The sequence below is a fragment of the Pygocentrus nattereri genome, chromosome 8, assembly GCF_015220715.1.
Source record: "Pygocentrus nattereri isolate fPygNat1 chromosome 8, fPygNat1.pri, whole genome shotgun sequence".
NCBI classification, from domain to species: Eukaryota; Metazoa; Chordata; class Actinopteri; order Characiformes; family Serrasalmidae; genus Pygocentrus; species Pygocentrus nattereri.
Genome location: NC_051218.1, coordinates 12,122,311 through 12,140,868, shown reverse-complemented (window position 1 = coordinate 12,140,868; position 18,558 = coordinate 12,122,311). Strand labels below are relative to the sequence as shown.

Here is an 18,558-nt window from a genome sequence, read left to right as displayed (position 1 = left end):
CAATTCTAGTCTACGCAGTAAAATTAATCTGCATCTACTACTATAAATCTACCTACCTATACATTGACTTTCGTTCGAAATTGAAATTTGTTTTGTTTTTTCTGCCTAAACCAGAAGATGAAACCGAGTGAAAGTTTAAATGGTCTCCTGACCAGCAGGGAGCGATGAAGAGCAAAAAGCGCAATATTGTCTTCAACGGCAGTGAGAAAGTGTGCGCGAGCTTCCGCTGCTTCATCTGTGTGGTTAATCCGAGCGTTTATTTTTGCCGGTTAATGCTCTTCTGTAAATATCCCTTATAAAACCCTGCCTAGACATCGTTTATGAACAGGTTCATGTGGTATTTGGGTTGAGCGCATTAAGGATGTCTGCCATGTTTGAGGGGAATGCCTTGTCAGCGCTGCAGACCACTCACTGCCCCCCTCAGAGTAACTACAGGTCTGTAACGGCTCCACCGCTCTATGCCGAGGCTCTCTACTAGAATCTCCTAGAACCTCTTAGGATCGAAAGAGAGAATACATGACGAATTCAACATTTGTAACAGCTAAAAAATTTGCTATTGAAAAAATTCACGTCATGGAGGCTAACTTACACACCGTAGCTTCATTATTAAATAGTTTACTTATGGACTAAAAGGGTCCATACGCTACATTTTTCTTGTGCCAGCTCATGACGTTTGTGTTGGTTTACACAACAAACAGTAGAAAATAAACAGTGTGTTTCTGTTAGTGTGCCTTTCAGACTGATTGATGTTTAATCTCCGTTCTGATTGGCTGCCTTGTAATTTGCATAGTTCTTAAAGTAGTTTGGGCAGAAACACTCCACATAGCTTCGACATGAATGGGCGTGGCTAAACTGCTGTAGACGGAATAAGCAAATATATGTAAATATATATCTAAATGTGGCGTTTTGTTATATTAAAGAAATAGTAAATTCTAAAAGAGCTGTTTTTGCAGCTTAGTTTCCATACATGGAGTGTACAGTCAGCGAGACATTTTGAAGCAGTGTTTACATCCTAGATCAGACGCTATTTTTAAAAAATGTAGGATTGTCATGATATCAGAATTCTGTTTTTGACATGCAATCCAGGTTTAGTATTACAGCGCTTAATTCCAAAAGATATGGCAAAAATTTGAAAACTTCTAATCGTCTGAACACCCAATGTTTTCAAGAAACACAGGGACACTGTTGATTAACAGTACAAAACTCTTGAAAGTATTATCATGAAAGAAAAGAAAATTTAAGCAGCATCATTCAAAAGATGATTAACAGTGATATAATGTACAGGATAGCTTCACAATACAACTTACAAAATAATGTACTGTGATCGTCTCTCTCTCTCTCTCTCTCTCTCTCTGCTGCCTGCTGGTGAACCATTACAATTAATATTACTTCAGTAGTGTCTCTCAATGCAGTTTCCTTCTTTTTCTTTTCCAGCCCTCAAGAACTTGCTTTGGAAATAAAAGCATTCATCAGTGGTGTTGACCAGACAAAAGGACGTAAGCTCAGTGTTCGCGATCATGCCCGCTGTGCTGTGCGTCTCCTCCGCACTGTCCCAGCATGCCGAGGTGCAGTCCTGGAGCACTTGAGGGGGGTTTATGATGAGTATGTGGCAGCATTTTTCCAAGACCTAGAGGCAGAAAGTGACAGTGGGAGTAACAGCACCACTGGAGGGACTAACGCCAATGTGTCAAACTTGGAGGATGTGATTAAAGAGATCCATGCTGTTCTGCTGGAGTTTATTAGGCTTAACCCAAAAGCTTGGGCTCCGCTGGTGTCTTCCTGGGCAGTGGATTTACTTGGCCAGCTCAGCAGTAAGCATGCAGGAAGAAGAGCAACCCCTCACTCCTCCAGTCTGAATGAGCTCCTCCAGCTATGGATGTCATGTGCAGCCACTCGTTCCCTCATGGAGTGCTACTCCCAGTGTTTGGCCGCAATGTTAGCCTGGTGCCCTGACGCATGCGTGGATGCATTGCTGGATACATCCGTGCAGCACTCTCCTCATTTTGACTGGGTAGTTGCCCACATCGGCTCTGCTTTCCCTGGTACCATCATTAGCAGGGTGCTGGCATGTGGACTTAAGGACTTTTATGCGCATGGATATCCTTCAGGAGACAAAAGCACCCAGCTGCAAGCAATCGACAAAGCCAGCAGAGTGCCAAAAATTGGCTCAGTCGTGGGTATCCTTGGGCACTTGGCCTCCAGGCATTCTGATAGCATTAAGAGGGAGCTTCTCAGGATGTTTCAAGATAGTTTGTCTCCTCCACCACAAAATGCACCTTCATCTTCTGGGGCTGCAGGGTGGGAGAACTCCCCTCATCTCCGCAGGGCTACTGTGCCTTTCTTGCTCCAGCTGGCTGCCCTCTCCCCAACTCTCCTTGGTGCTGTGTCTGCTGAGCTGGTAGAGTTACTTCGACCACCCGTGCTACTTCAGCTTCAAGCTCAGTTCCAAGGTCTTCCCAGGGAAGAGCTAGAAAACATGCTGGGGCTGGCAGTGCACCTAATCAGCCAGAGCCCTGCAGGTGGAGCCCGGGTGCTGCGATTCCTTGCAGACACTGCCACACCAGCCTCCGTTATCATTTCAGGCCCCACACCCTCCCCGCATGACGGTGTACGTGAAGCATGTGACCGGCTACTTCAGATGCTTCTTTTGCATCTCCACAAGCTTGTGTACAATAGACCTGAAGGTGATGAACCATATTCACACACGACCTCCTCCATTGCGATGCCACGTGTGATCCCATTCCTTGAAGAGCTGCAGGCCCATGTTGGAGAACTCTGTGCCGAGACTCTCCGACTGGAGCGAAAGAGGCACCTGTGGTTGCATCAACTTCTGTGTTTGCTATCTGTGTATGGTGGCCCTAGCATAGCCACTGAAGCCCTGTGCCAGCTGCTCACCCAAGCTAGGAACCCAGAAGAGCTTGCTCTGGCTTCACAGCTACATTCACCTCTTTCCTCCTCCATCCCGGGATTGCTTCCATCAGCTGTGGCCCGTTGTGTTGCCCAGATCCACACCCAGAATCTCAATAGCAGAGAACTAGCACAGCTCCTGAACAACCTGGCCACAGCTGTGCAAAGTCAGGAAGAGGACTGTAAAGCAGGTGGCAGCACAGCTGGAAGTTCCCTTCACTCATCTATGGCAGCCCAGGTTGGAGCTGCTGTTTCCAGCCACCTTCATGACTTCTGTCCGCTTCTCCTTCATGGTGACACTATGGTGTCCAGAGCAGCTGCTCGTCTGCTGTCCTGCAGCCAGCTTCCAAGAGCTTGCTCACCAGCCCATCTGCTACTCATATCACGAGCCGCAGTGGCACATTTCTTCATAGCTCTGCGACAGAGGGGTGAGGGGTTGAAAATCGGAGGGCAGAGTGGTGGAGAGGCGGTGGGTTACTCCATGCGCTTGCTGTCCCGCTTGGCTGCTTACTCCTCCCTGATGCTCAAAGCTGTGCTCCAGCAGCTTGTGGAGGGAGCTTTACACAAAGGCAACCGAGAGCTGTTTGGGGGTCAGAGGGAAGGTCCTGGTGAAGATGGAGCCCCTTTGCCCACTCTAGGTCCAGACTTGGGTGTGTCATTGCTGAACATCAACTGCAAGTTTGGCACCACTGTCAACTTCTCTGGTAGCGTGTGGTCTGTGTTCCATGCTGGGGTGATTGGAAAGGGACTGAAACCTCCCCACACTCCATCGCAGTCTGATGCAGACAAGGTAAACCAGAACATGCAGACCTTACTTGCTGTCATAGTCCAGTGTTGCAGCTCTGGTGGAGGAGTGAGCTGCAGTAATGGATCAGGCACAAGTTCCGGCAATGGCCGCTACAATCATGCTGGTGAAACCATCTCAGATGAGCCCTCCCCAGTCAATGCTGAAGCAGCCAAAGTTATCGCAGTAGCTCTGGTGGAGAACGTTTGCCCAGATGTAGCAAATGGTGAACTGTCATGGCCACCTGAGGAACATGCCAAAACCACGGTTGAACGAGACATTCACATCCGCCGATGTTTTGAAGCAAATCCTGTTTTGTTTCACCTCCTTCGGGTGGTGGCAGCTGGGCGCCCAGCTCTCTGCTATTGTTCTGCTGTTCTGAGAGGCCTTCTGGCTACATTGTTGGCCCACTGGGAGGCTTCAAGAGAGCCTTCAGTGCTAGATTCCCCCTGGCACCTCCAGGCATCTTGTCTGCTTGTGTCCTGTATGGGAGAAGGTCAGCTTCTGCCCCCAGTGCTAAGCAACATCCATGAGGTCTTCCCTCATCTTTCCCCATTTGAGGTTAGGCTTTTATTGCTGGGTGTGTGGGAGTACATGCGAGGGAACAGCCCAATGCCACAGAAATTCACCTTTAGTGCTGAGAAAGGAGTGTTTTTCAGAGATTTCTCTCGGGACGGTGATGTGGCGCGGTACATTGCCCCAATCCACAGTGTCCTTCACAAGAACATTGACCGACTTGGGCACCTGTGTTGGAGGTTTCAAATATAGCTATCAGTGGCTTTCAGATGGGAGTGCAAACCTTTTTTAGAATATGAGCTTTTTTTTTTTGTATTCTTGATATTTTTCTTGTACTGTTATTATTGTACTGTTAGTGTTCGTCTCATAATTCTCAGAAGATTCTTTTTTTCCTGATAGTAAAACAAATTCTCACAGTCGGGGTGAAATGGTTATTTGAAATATGAACTTTGTCCCTTATTGGCTGTCATTAGAGAGAAAATTTGGATCCACTTTGCAAATGGGCAACTTTCTGAATGAGGAAGAACACTGTGACCATATAACATGTAATAGCCTTTTGACATTTTGTGGCTATTTTTTATATTAGCAAATGTTTAAATTGTTTAGGTAAAAAGATATTTGTTGGACATCTAATTTCGAACGTGGACAACATGGACATAGATGTGTTAAACACTTTATACAGTCTTTTCATTATACTCATATCTCTTGATGAGAAAATAAAAATCTTTTAAAATCTGATTTTTGTGAAGTACTGCATTATTTAACATTAGATATTTTCCAAATATATTAAGTAACTGTACTTTTAGTTATATTAACAGCAATATATAATGTAAATCAAATTATTGTACATCATTTCTGTTGAAATTTAAAATGGATAATGTGATTTCCAAACCATATAATTACGTATTATATTATGCCAGACTTTCAGTAACGATAACTGTATTAGACATCAGTGTGCAAACTATTAAGACAAAAAAAAATCACAAACCACTGTTTATTTACTGTTTATTTATTTCACAACCCTCCACTTTCTTTTGAGCCATTCCTTGGTGGATTTGCTTGCATGTTTGGGATCATGGGAACATGGATTTACTGCTGAAAGATTGAGATACAAAAGAGCAGTACATAAGAAAAGTAAAAGAAGGCTTACACTATTATTATTAATTACAATATAATTATTCTTCTTAGACTTTGGCGTGAAGAGTCAGAAACAAGAGTTAAACATTTTTGCCAAAATCTTTTTTTGTGTATGTGTAATTACGCTCAATGATAAATCCAATCACACTGTATTGTAGTAACTTTTAAAATGCTGCAAAATACAGAATCATGACTTTACACATATAAATCATATTATATGGTTGAGATCTCTGAGAATTCTGTCTTAGACATTCCATTCATTGAAAACAAAACATTTCTTAGTAGATTCAATGAAGATATTGACACTCAGCACTCTTTTCGTCAAGTCTAGTTTGAGGATGTGTATCTTTTTAGTTTTTTCAATTGAATACAAAGTTTCTGTAAACTTGTGAACCTCCTATTTTGTTTTATCTCAAGCATGAAAACGTGATTCTTTGGTTTACAGCAAATAAGAAAGAAGACAACAACAAAACTTTTTACTCAATGAAACATTTTCCTTTTTGCCAAATACTTCACAAATAAATCAAAACATTTTCTGAATGTTGTATTGCATTAATTTGTTCTTTAGAGAACAGAAATACACATTTTTAATAAATATGCCTTTTTTGTTAGAAATACATAAGTATGTAATGTGATAATTATATGATACTTCTGTAACATTTTGTATGCCTGTATTATTTGTTATATCTAATATTTTATATTTTAGATTAAAAAAAGACGCTGTAAAAAAAAACAGTGGCTGCGTCCCAAACAGCTTACTACAGCACAGTAAAAGTAGTGCACCACCGCTAGACGTGCATTCATTTATATGTAGAGTGTAGAGAGCGTGGTTTGGGACGCAGCCAGTGATTGGAGGGTCCGCTGTTACCCAGCAGTCTCAGAGCAAACAAGCCGAGATCCGGGGGGCCGGGCTTAACGGAGCCGTTGCAAGATGGCTGCTGCCTTCAATGAAAGGTAGAAGGAAAATTTAAACCCTCGTTTTTACGTTTCACTTCGATCTTATCGGGAGTAGCTCGCTACATTGTATGCGCATGTATGTTAACTTACCGATGCTGCGCCTTTCTGTCTGCTCCAAGACTCCAGCTTCTATCTCGCAGGTGTCGAATGAGGAAGCTGGAGCCGGATGAATGCGCGGCTGCTGTGGGATTTGTTAGCTAAGACGACCGGACATTTCCACTTGATCGAGTTAGCGACAGGCTACCACGCTCCATTTTAACGACTGTACAAAGACGAAGCTGAGGCCAGCTTCTTATTCGAATTTACCCGTTCCACCTTAAATGGTGGAGCATCTACATAGCTAGCTAACTTACTGGAGCCTGTTACACCATTTAAGGTGGAACGGAAAATTTCGAGCCAGAAGCTGTTGAATAGGAAGCTGACTTCAGCCTCGGTGGTCAAAGTCCGCTTGTGCTGAGTGTCTCTTAACTGTTTAGTCCGTGAGATTTGTCGCAGCGTAGTTTATTCATTCATTCGCAGCTCTTTTGCTGGTTGACGACAGCAAAGTTTCCCCCATTTCTCCCGTTTCTAAACGACGCTGGTAACGTTACCCTCCTGGGGTCGCATTGTCAGCGATAGCCATCTCGAGCTAGCTAGCACCAACGGATGTCCGCGTGCGTAGATTCGTAGGGGTGCTGTAACTGAAATTATTTTTCCTGAAATTATCAAAGCTTCAGCACGTCTTCTGACGCCTTTCTGGTGGTAGATCGACAATAACTGTTTAGTTTAAGTGCCATTAAACAGTAGCTAGATTCTTTGGCTCCTTGTTTTGAGGGTTTGCTTATTTCTCATATATATGTATGTATATGTATTTGTATGTATGTGATATATGATTTTGTGTCATTTATAGCTTTGGCTATGCAATATATACTCTGAAGATTATCCCTTCTTAAACAATGTCTTTTCCCTGGTTCAGAATGGGGCTGCTGTTGGGGCTCTGCATCTCTTTGCTCCTTGGTGGCAGCTGGGCTGTGGACCGAGGAAACTTCAAAACCTGCGATCAGAGTGCCTTCTGCAAGTAAGTGATGGCCAGTATTTCTTGGGTTCCACATACTGGATGTCCTCAAGCTCGTACCATAGGTTTTTACTTTTTATATTAGACCATCCTTACGTTACCTGCACAGCACCTTCAAAAACTTCAGCTGAGGTCTCATTTTGTCTTTTGCCAGGCGTCAGCGGGCACTGAAGCCAGGGCAGTCTCCATATAGAGCTTTGCTGGACACTCTGGAGCTGAGCGACTCTAGACTCACTCTGCAGCTCATCAATGACAACAACAAGGTTTGTCTAAGTAATATATCAAGTGTCTATATATATATATATATATATATATATATATATATATATATATATATATATATATATATATATATATATATATATATATATATTCCTGTGTGGACATCACCTTTTTATGACTCAAAACGATTCTTGGTTTTGTTGATCATTGGCAAATTTGTCAGTGAAAACACCAGATTTAAAAAAAAAAATTGTGTCTTTCAACCAGAATTTTGCTAACTACGCCTTTACCTGTGTTTATCACTGTCGGTGGCAGGTGCATTTGCTGCTGGAGCTGTACAGACTGCAGGGGAATATCACTCGTGTGAAAATAAATGAGCTGAAACCGTTGAAGCCTCGTTACGAGGTGCCAGATGTGCTGGTAGGGGATCAACCCACTGAGCCGTGAGTGTCCATTCAGATTTAAGCCTTTGAGCTAGCATTGCGTTGAGATTAACCACAGTATGTTTGGATAGGTATGACATGTGATGCCTATTCAATCATGTATGTGTCTATATCTCTGTATGTCAGTCTCTCAGTGCTCTCCCAAGATGATAATGGTGTGGTGCTGTCACTGGGGGCAGAGAGCCAGAGGCTCATAGTTAGTGCTCGTCCATTCAGACTGGACATCATGGAGGGTCCAGAAGTGCTTCTGTCACTGAACTCCCGTGGTCTGCTGGCTTTTGAGCACTTGCGGCTCCGCAAGGACACGTGAGTATCTGCTCCAGTATCTCCTGTGTTCCGTCATATTGATTGGCGATGTATTGTCTGTCATCTGATTGGCATCTGGTAGTGTGATATTGTGATGTATTTGGAAAATGTCATAATATTGAAATTTTAGCATTACTGCCCAGAACTTACCGTTCATCTGCATTCCCTGACTGAATCCTCTGAAGTTATATTAATTATTTCTGGCTTTTCACTCTCCATCAACAAATTTGCATCTGGGTTTAGATCGAGGGGATTATCAAAAGCCACTACAGGTTCTTATGTGTATCGTGTTGTTCAAAATTAGCCACTGATACAGGTCTCAAAAATGTTCATATGTTGGCTTACAAGTCAGGAGCTTACAGGGGCTTTTCTGTTTTCTTGTCTGGGGCTTCAGCCTTTTAAGGACTGTTACTTTTCGTTGTTTATGCGAACAGGAAAAACAAGCTTGTGAGCTTCCTGTGACAGGATAATGGTGCAAATGAATTAGTCTAAAATGTGCATTGAGCTTCTGTCTGTCCTTCTGCTATCTGTAATCAGATGTTCTTTAAGTTAACTCTTTGTTTCTCTTTATGTTGATTTAATATGAGTTTACTTGTAATATTTAAATTTAATATCTTTTTATGTTTTAGTTCTATTTGAAACGACTCAAGAACATGAGTGACTTTTGTAAGGGATTAATATGTCTGTGGTATTGCTATTGCAACTTACTTGTGCGATATTTGTGGTCGTTTGATTTGCTTCTCTTCTAAATCTCAATAGGTCACTGAGCCACTCCTGTTGGTTTGAAGTTTATCTTATTGACTGTTGTTATTGTCCTGATGTAACAGCCTGCCTACATACAGCAGGGTTTAGCAAAATGGAAAATGCATCTCTAGTTCCTAGAGGCACAAATAAACCTAAGGACACTTTCAAGTTTGTTTCTTTCCATTTGGTGTAGTTTTGACAAGTGTGAACCCATACTTGTGTCTGTACCAAACAACAGAACTGTGGTCTGCCAGAAATTGTGGAAAAGTCCTTATTTCCACAGTTAAACCCTGCTTCAGTTCACCGCTTCTTTTACAGTGGGCTGCATTATGACATTAGTGGCCTGTTATGGTTAACTTAAAGATGGAGATCAAATAATGTTTATTTATTTTATTTTTTTATTCTTTATTTTAATAAAAAATAGGGAGGAATGATATACCAACAATATATGTAAGGGTCGGATCTGAATTTTGTACAGTGATAGGCTAGTGAAAGTGTTAATTTATTGTTTTATTTTTTTCTGTCAGCAAACAGTCACATGTCTAATTCTGTGGGCTTTAGCCATTGCAGTGCGATATCAACGGAATCAAATAAAACCATACAGTGTCACAAAAACTCGTGATTTGAAGCAGCTGTGAAAACAGAGGAGAGAATGCTTTCTGCTGGATGGCCTTTGTCTCTCTTATGTGAATGAATCCTTCTCATCTTGTGTTTGTGTGTGTGTATTTGTGCATCACAGCCAGGCAGACCCAGAGGGTGCAGAAGTGAAAGAGAATGTAGATGGAGCTGAACAGCAGGACGAGGAACAGAAGGTGTGTGTGTGTGTGTGTGTGTGTGTGTGTGTTCATGATCTATCTTTGGTTTCTTCTTGTTCTAGTCACACAGCTATTGTTTAATGTCTTGTTCTGTAGTTACATTGGCATTTGTTCTTAATGGTTGAGTGTAAATGCTTAGAAAATACATTTGCCATACCTGACTATCAAGTTTTTGCTTTATGAGAGTCTTATATAATGTTGCAGTATGAGTTAATATCTGGTTGAGAAACAGCCCTGACATGATCTTCTGCTTATTAAATTACTAAGCTTTGTAAAGCACTGGCGGCTGAATCCTCTTTCCTTGCACTCTTCAAGTTTCACTCTTTTCTGCCACTTGTTTTCTTTGTTTCCGCTCATGCACCAATCATGTCATCTGTATCTGTGTCAACAGGCAGAAGATGGTGGGAAAGATAAAGAGGAAGATGGTTTGTGGGAGGAGACCTTTAAGACGCACACAGACAGTAAACCGAATGGTGCGTGGGCTCAGTGTGTCTGAATAAGATGTAGTAGCATTTGGTGGTGCAAAAGCCTGCTAGTATGAAAAAAGAGGTGTCGTTTTCTTTCTCACAATATGTGACACAATTCAAAAAATATATAACTGAATGTAAAAATGTTCAGTGATCATTCTGTTCACTTTCCCAACGATTAACCTCAAAAGTTAACCTCAGTCCTCCCAGTGTTACAGTTCACTTGTATTTACATGCTATTTTTTTAACAAAGTTATGTTGGCTTTCCCAGGTTATTCCCATACAGAAGGTGACTGTGGCCAGTATTCAGTTTTCTATAGTGAAAGCAGTTGTTTTTGTATGTGCTATAATGGCATCATGTCTTTACTCTGTTTATTATGAGAAAATCATTTCTGTCCTCAGGTCCCACATCTATTAGTTTAGACTTTTCTTTGCCTGGAGTAGAACATGTTTATGGTATACCAGAACATGCAGACAACCTTAAACTCAAAACCACAGAGTAAGTACACATTGTGTTTGTTTTTTTTTTTTTTTTTAAATTATTAAATTAATTTTAAAACTAATTTCTTTATTCAGGGCGATTTTTACTGTTTCCTCTCCCTCTCAAAAGTCTATGGGTATTACTCAAATAACTTTGCCTGATTTTTCCACAGTGGGGGGGAACCGTACAGGCTTTATAATCTGGATGTGTTCCAGTACGAGCTCTATAACCCCATGGCCTTATATGGAGCTGTGCCAGTTATGCTGGCCCATAATGCACAGAGAACCATGGGCATCTTCTGGCTCAATGCTGCTGAGACCTGGGTGGACATCAGCTCCAATACTGCTGGCAAAGTAAGGAAGACTTTTAAGAGTATGAACATTTTAAAAATAAATAAACAGTATGATTGTAAACCTCTCTGAATCCTATAGAAGTTAGAGCTAGGGCTGTTAGTATTGATTTTATGAGTTATTGAGTAATCTTATTATTTTTGATCAAGCAGTCTTTTTTTTAAACTAAATTAAGACAATTTCAGATATGCAATATCTGTAGGTATGTAATGTAGGCAAATGTAATGCATTTTAAGTCATTAAGTCTGTAATGCTGATTTATTCTTGTCATTTCATGAAACTTATACATGTCATTATATAGCATTGTTTATTGCAAAAATATTATTTAAAAAAAGTAGTTTACACTGATAATATTTGCTAACTCTTTTATTGGAATTACTCTGTTTTCATATGGTTAATTTATTGGTGGTTACTGCACTAGGTTTAATACTTTTTATACATTTGAAACATGTGAACTTTGTAATAGACATTTGAGTGGCATTTTTGGTTTGTATGTTTTGTTTTCCATTGAGTTCTTCAGTTAAATTTAACTGAATTTTACATGAGTGGAAAACAAAACCTTTTACATTATATACACTTTTATTTTATATACATGCAATTTGTAACAACAAAAATGTATAATTTTATCTCATACATATGCTGTGTGGATTTACAAACATGTTCATTTGTGAGATTCAGCAGGTGTTTTTCTTGTTTTTCAGTGATGCACACAAAAGTGACTTGAGTATTAGTAGCGCCACCTCGTGGAGAGTCAGCTAAACACATCTTTATTATGACCTCAAATTGCAAACTATTTAATAATAATTTCTGCTACTAGTATTTTCCACTATTAATATCAATTACTCAATTATTTCTCAATTTCCATCCTTAGCCAATCAGCTTAATAGTATAAATTATTAGTAATTATAATAATTAATAATAATAGCTAAGAATTTCTACTGTTAAACTGATTAAAGCATGTGTTTATAAATATATCTTAAGAGTGTGAGTGTCACATGGGGTTCACAGCATTTTAGAATACACTTTTTCTGTATCTTCATTTATTTGTTATCTGTTATCACTTTTCAGTTTTAATTTTATGTGGAAAGCAAAAATGGCACCATACAGACAGAGATAAGCAGGTATTTTGAGTACATTCTCAGTATGGAAGAATGTAAAGGTTGGAAAAGCACACAAGTAAAGCAGTAAAAACGTTTTCTGTTTGGGGCGCTGTGCTGTTTGATGTTCTTAAATTCTTTTTATAAATTTCCTTTTTTTTTTTCATGCCACTATCTCCTTGCTTATTGCAGACAGTGTTTGGGAAGATGCTGGACTTTGTTCAGGGCTCAAGTGAAACTCCTCAGACTGATGTCCGTTGGATCTCTGAGAGCGGTATCATCGATGTCTTCATCATGCTCGGACCAAAACCCTCTGATGTCTTTTCACAGTATGCCTCACTTACAGGTACATGCATATGCATACAGTTTGTGGTTTCTGCTACCCCTTTAGACTCTCCATCATTTCTTCATCATTGAACTGTGTTCTCCAATTTTACTTCAGGTTTTAAGTCTACATCTCAAACAGCTCTGATCAATAATTAGTATGTTGCAACACTGTGGTCTTACCGTTTATTGTCTCTCCCTTCATCTCTCACTCACATGACACATACAAGGCACTCAGTCTTTCCCTCCTCTGGCTGGTCTGGGCTATCACCAGTGCCGCTGGAACTACAATGACCAGGATGATGTGAAAGCAGTGGATCAGGGCTTTGATCAGCATGACATCCCATACGATTTCATCTGGCTGGACATTGAGCACACAGATGGCAAACGCTACTTTACCTGGGACCCTGAAAAGTTCCCCCAGCCTAAAGAAATGCTGCACGGCATCAAGGACAAGAGACGCAAGGTGATCCATCACTTACCTGTTATCTGTTTGCTGAATGAAGATGCTGTGTAAAGTGTATAAAGACACTGAAGGTTAACATATAGTTAATACTGAATCTTTCAATCAGCTCAATACTAGGGTTTTATTGTTTGTTAGATTTAAATAATACAATACCTTTTTGATATGAGAGGTAAAACCAGCAATATAACATCAATATGTCAGCAATTTAGAAATCTAAGATCAGATCAGCTGATAATCCCACTCCATTGACGGCATTTTGAAATCCTGTCCTTGGCAGATGGTAGCCATCGTTGACCCTCATATTAAGGTGGACAGTGGCTACAAGATCCACAGTGAGATCCGTGCCAGAGACCTCTATGTCAAAAATAAAGACGGTGGAGACTACGAGGGATGGTGTTGGCCAGGTGAGAACACTGGAAGTTGTAGCATCATTTTTTTTTACTGTTCACTCAAAATAACATTGTTTACAGAGTCATCTGTATTCTTTGTTCTTGCTTTGCAACTTTGATGCTTGTCTCAGAATTGTCCTTTTCAGCTTTCCTCTTTCTCTCTCGCTAATGCACAGGCAACTCTGGTTACCCAGACTTCACTAATCCAGAGATGAGAGCTTGGTGGGCCAGTATGTTTGCATATGATAAGTATGAGGTAAGACTTAGTATTATATTACAAAAGGTGATTGTTTTCAAGCAAAGGCTGGTCTACCAACATAAGGCTTATGCAGAGAGAAAACGAGCACCGATACTACATGTTATTTAAAAAGATCTTTCAGCTAAATGTCTCACATGCTGTTCCCAGGGTTCAATGGAGAACTTGTACACCTGGAACGATATGAACGAGCCGTCTGTGTTCAACGGCCCAGAGGTTACTATGTATAAAGACGCAATGCATGGCAAATGGGAACATAGGGACGTCCACAACCTCTACGGCCTCTATGTGGTGAGGCGAACAGTGCATTACACAGGCTAGTGTGGGGGTTTAGGGAAAATAACTGCATTTACATTAGTTTTTGTATTTCAAATTGTGATTATTATTTTTTTTTTTATTTTATGTTATTCTGTGACTTATTATTTATTTTTTTTATCCATTTTGGCACATCTCATTTTGCTACTTCCTTGCTGAGCAGCATATGGCTACAACTGATGGCCTGATCCAACGGTCTGGCGGAACAGAGAGACCCTTTGTTCTCACCAGAGCCTTCTTTGCTGGATCTCAGCGATATGGTGAGCACTTTATCTATGTAGACTGGGGGAACGCTACAGATAATATTTATTGACGAAGCCAAATGTTTATTCTTTCTCAAAATCCTTTTATAATGTTAAAGAAACTACGTGATTAGCATACGTGCCTAACTTTTACTAACAGTGAGGGCTAGAAATAGGACACACAGCTCCTTGTATCTCATTTTTTGTGTGTTTGTATATGTAGGTGCTGTGTGGACTGGTGATAATGCTGCTGAGTGGGACCACCTGAAGATTTCTATCCCTATGTGTTTGAGTCTGGGTTTGGTGGGGATCTCTCTGTGTGGAGGTCAGTCAAAGTTCTTTCTTCCTTTTAATTGTGCTCATAACATTATTTTAAAAATCTTAATACATGTATATTGAGAAATAAGCTTAATAAATACTTTCCACTCATTTTAGTACCAGTTTTGATATGTATTTGTTGGCTTGGTCTCACCATTTCCCCCTCTGGGAATCCCTGAGGCCATTCTAAGGGTTGCTTTTTTTTTAGCTCAAGTGACGGCTCTTGGATGAGTCCTCGAAGGGGTTGAATTGACCACATAAGGGCAATTTTATTTAGAATGAAGTATTCTGTGTGTGTGTGCGTGCATGCGTGCGTGTATATATCGCATTGTCTGTTTCTCTCTGTCTGTAGCCGATGTTGGTGGTTTCTTTAAGAGCCCAAGTGCTGAATTGCTGGTGCGTTGGTACCAGACTGGTGCATATCAGCCATTCTTCAGAGCTCATGCCCACCTGGACACTCCCAGACGGGAGCCCTGGCTGTTTGGCCCAGAAAATACCGCCCTCATCCGGGATGCAATCCGTCAGCGCTACACCCTCTTACCTTACTGGTACCAGCAATTCTACCAGGCACACAAGACCGGCCAGCCTGTTATGAGGTCAGAGAATTTATTTTCAAATATAAAATGTAACTGGCCCCTAATGAAAAAAACACATTTATGTTAAACCTTCATACTGTGTTCTGAATGAGAACTTTGCAAGTTGCAAGATATGTGTCTGTACATACATTTGATAATTTTATATCAGTTGTTTCTCATCACAGTTTACTTTTTATATTCCTGTGTCTTAGGCCCCTGTGGGTTGAATATCCTAAGGACACAGCTACTTTCACTATTGATGATGAATTCCTCATTGGTGAGTAAGCCTGTGTGTGTGTATGGAGTCAGTGAATGTTGTTTCTGAATGTATGCTGGGCTTATACCATGGTTATTGTTTGTCTAATTCAGGACAAGATCTGCTGGTCCACCCTGTCACTGAAGAAGGAGCACGAGGAGTCACAGCCTATCTGCCTGGACAGGGGGAGGTAGACATTGTTTTTGTTTGTTTGTGGTGCTAAACCCTACAGTCTTAAATGGTTCAGGTGTTTTGGGCAGGACTGGTTTAAAATGGCAGTGAAGTGAATGTCTTGTTCTACAAGCACTTGCACTTGTCTCTCTATCCACCTTAGGTCTGGTATGATGTCCACACGTTCCAGAAACACAACGGTGCTCAGAACCTCTACATCCCAGTCACAATGAGCTCTGTATGTCTCTCTTAACCTTAAGATACAGTAAGTAGCTTTTTGCTAATAAATATGTGAGTTACGAAAGTTCTGCTTCTGCTTTGGTCAGATCCCAGTGTTCCAGCGTGGCGGCTCAATCGTTCCAAGAAAGGTCAGAGTTCGAAGGTCATCTGACTGCATGGAGAATGACCCATACACCCTGTATGTGGCTCTCAGCCCTCAGGTAAGCAATCATTTTTATCTGTGATCTGTGCAGAAGTTATGTTATTATTTTTGTTCGTATTTTAAAGTGTAAATTGATGCTGTGTAGAGTATGTGTTAACTTTTAAATGGTATTGTATGAGAGTTTGTACAGATTTTACCTCCAAACACATTGTCATGTAGTATTAGAAATAATGCAGCTTTATAAGTGTTCTTAAAGATGAACATAAGTGAGGTGGAGAATCCTGTGGATATGGTGACTTCTCCATTAACCTCCTCATCTTTTTGTAGAGAGTTGCTGTAGGTGAACTCTACATAGACGATGGCCACACCTTTAACTTCCAGACAAAGAAAGAGTTTATTCACCGGAGTCTAACGTTTGCCAACAATGCTCTTGCATCCAGGTTTCTGACACACCTTTGCTCCTGTTATTTTCTTTTAATGACTCTCTTTATTATTTTACCTGATATGGGTACGAGGTCTCACTTAAAGGCTTTATTCCCTTTTACTTTAGGAACTTGTTTCCAGAGTCCAACTTCTCTACAGATTCTTGGATTGAAAAGGTTCTCATATTGGGAGCCAGTAAGCCCAACAAGGTTACTCTTCAGATGGATGGTATGTCTTTCAATTACTTCTTTCTCTCTTTGATTGAGATCCTTCAGCACAATGGAATAAAATAATCTAAGCCATCATCTAGGCAAAGTGAGTGTTGGGTCTTTTTAACTGTTGATTGATTACATTGTCACTTTTTTAAACTTTTTTTACTCTGTACAACAGGCAAAGAGACTTCTGTGGAGTTTGAGTTTGAGGCCTCTATGTCGGTGCTAACCCTTCGCAAACCAGGCATGAATGCTGGAGCAGACTGGACCGTGGTGCTGCAGTAGCACACTGGACCTCAGTGGAAGGAACAGAAGGTGCAGGATCCAAACTTACTGCAAAGTAGTGACCAAAAACTGAATGTTTGTTTGTGTGGTTCACAAAGACCCAATCAAGAGATACAAGACATTTAAAAACACGAGACTATTCTCAAAACACAATCATGTTACTTTACAATGTGTTCAAATTTTAAAAAACTGGAAAAAACAACGATACATTAAATAATTTAGGTGTTGGGCCAAAAGAAAAAATGTTATAGTGGATACTTCAGGTTTCAGATTTTATAAACGGTTGTCCATTCATTAAATCCTACTTCTTTTCTAAATGTTTTCTTGTAGGGGTTAACGTAGTCCATTTGTTGAGGATTTTAACAGGTGTATATCATTAAAGCAATGGAGAGCATGTGTAATGCACTTAATTATTCAGGTTTATTTAAGTCAGGCCTCTCTGAAGTACAGGACATTGTGTTGTGTTTTAGAAATCTTTGGGCTGGTTTCCCAGACTCAGAGTAACTCTAGGCCTAAACTACGAAGAATTTGCAATATCGAGTTACCTTTGGCACTACAGTTTAGTCCAAGACTAGGCTTAATCCATGTCCAGGAAATCAACTCTGTTTTGTTTATTTTGAGTTATTGCAGCCCAGATTAATAATGCTTCATCTTTTACAAATGGACCAATTATGTGATTTACAGTAGATGGTGAAAGTGGAGGTATTGGAATACTTCTAGGGAAATAAACCACTGACTTGGTGGCCGTGACTGTTTTTTTTGTTTGCCCCCCCCCACCACACTTTATGATTTCTCTCTCTGTATGTTTTCTGGTGGTCCGAAGTTTACAAATATTACAACAAAGTTGGCTATTTAGTGATTTATTTTACAACCTCTGTAATATGTCCTGTGCAATATCACAAATGGGTTTGTGTCCATTCCTGCCTTGTCTGCTGATTTGCTGAATGCACTAGTTTCCATGGTTGTTCCACTGAAGACCAAATTGATTTCCCCAAATATATAGTGCAGTTGTGACCTTGGGAAGGGGGAAATGTAGTTTTGTCTTATTCTGTTTTCAAAACATTTTTTTAATAACAATTTTCAAAGGCCGTCCCAACCAAACTGACATGATAGAATGAGTAATTTGATGACTGGGTCTTTAAGATGGGAATAAAGTAACTGTACATCATTAAACATGATGGTTTGGTGTCCTTATTTTGCTAGAGGTGTGCACAGTGACAGCCCTTGCCAGTTTAAAAGCCATAAAAATTAAAAAAAGTTTGAAAACCCCTGGTAAAATTAGATGGTTACGCCAAAGTCCTGTCTATCCAAGTAAAATATGTAGTTTCTTTACATCTTAATACAATGGTTAGTTTTAATTTTTGTCGTAAGAAAACCTCATATCTCCATTATTGTCATTTTTCAGTTTTTGGCAATTTGAAAATTCCTGTTGTCTTTTACATTGTGTGTAAATTTCATGATGAATGGATGAAAAGAAACAGCCCAAAATGACTTGGAAAAAATTCTGCTTCCATTGACTTACATTAAAATTAAAGCATTTTCCTTAAAATTAAATTTTTTCCTTCTCCTGTAAAGTTACCATTTTGGAGATACAAGCTTTTCTTCCAACAACATACATGTACACCACGTTCCAAATTATTATGCAAATTGGATTGAAGTGTCAA

The 18,558-nt window shown here is 40.3% G+C and overlaps 2 protein-coding genes across 5 annotated transcripts; both read left to right on the top strand.

Annotated features, from left to right (window-relative positions):
* Nucleotides 1-202: 202 nt before the first annotated feature.
* ints5 (integrator complex subunit 5) lies at nucleotides 203-4,945 on the top strand. Its single transcript, XM_017690121.2, has 2 exons — nucleotides 203-435; nucleotides 1,435-4,945. Exons 1-2 carry the CDS (start codon nucleotides 362-364, stop codon nucleotides 4,457-4,459), a joined length of 3,099 nt encoding a protein of 1,032 aa, XP_017545610.1. The 5' UTR covers nucleotides 203-361; the 3' UTR covers nucleotides 4,460-4,945.
* A 1,244-nt stretch (nucleotides 4,946-6,189) lies between these two features.
* Nucleotides 6,190-18,067, top strand: ganab (glucosidase, alpha; neutral AB). Of its 4 annotated transcripts, none has more exons than XM_017690124.2 (24): nucleotides 6,190-6,298; nucleotides 7,257-7,358; nucleotides 7,510-7,618; nucleotides 7,893-8,020; nucleotides 8,147-8,326; nucleotides 9,810-9,882; nucleotides 10,277-10,358; nucleotides 10,755-10,851; nucleotides 11,006-11,186; nucleotides 12,473-12,626; nucleotides 12,835-13,070; nucleotides 13,348-13,474; nucleotides 13,636-13,715; nucleotides 13,866-14,006; nucleotides 14,194-14,290; nucleotides 14,496-14,597; nucleotides 14,943-15,186; nucleotides 15,378-15,442; nucleotides 15,535-15,611; nucleotides 15,756-15,830; nucleotides 15,919-16,032; nucleotides 16,302-16,414; nucleotides 16,525-16,625; nucleotides 16,788-18,067. In XM_017690124.2, the coding sequence occupies exons 1-24, from the start codon at nucleotides 6,276-6,278 to the stop codon at nucleotides 16,892-16,894; spliced, it is 2,808 nt and encodes a 935-aa protein (XP_017545613.1). In that variant the 5' UTR covers nucleotides 6,190-6,275; the 3' UTR covers nucleotides 16,895-18,067. The 4 variants fall into 4 exon arrangements, with proteins under 4 accessions (XP_017545613.1, XP_017545616.1, XP_037396544.1 ...); XM_017690127.1 differs by lacking the exon at nucleotides 6,190-6,298 and adding an exon at nucleotides 6,355-6,377; XM_037540647.1 differs by lacking the exon at nucleotides 6,190-6,298 and adding an exon at nucleotides 6,453-6,529.
* Nucleotides 18,068-18,558: the final 491 nt, after the last annotated feature.

Coding starts and splice junctions, on each gene's coding strand:
- ints5 (XM_017690121.2), top strand. CDS start 362: ATGTCTGCCATGTTTGAGGGGAATGCCTTGTCAGCGCTGCAGACCACT. Junction 436..1,434: donor CCCCCTCAGAGTAACTACAG/GTCTGTAACGGC, acceptor TTTCTTTTCCAG/CCCTCAAGAACTTGCTTTGG.
- ganab (XM_037540647.1), top strand. CDS start 6,468: ATGAATGCGCGGCTGCTGTGGGATTTGTTAGCTAAGACGACCGGACAT. Junction 7,359..7,509: donor GATCAGAGTGCCTTCTGCAA/GTAAGTGATGGC, acceptor GTCTTTTGCCAG/GCGTCAGCGGGCACTGAAGC. Junction 14,291..14,495: donor TGCTGGATCTCAGCGATATG/GTGAGCACTTTA, acceptor TTGTATATGTAG/GTGCTGTGTGGACTGGTGAT.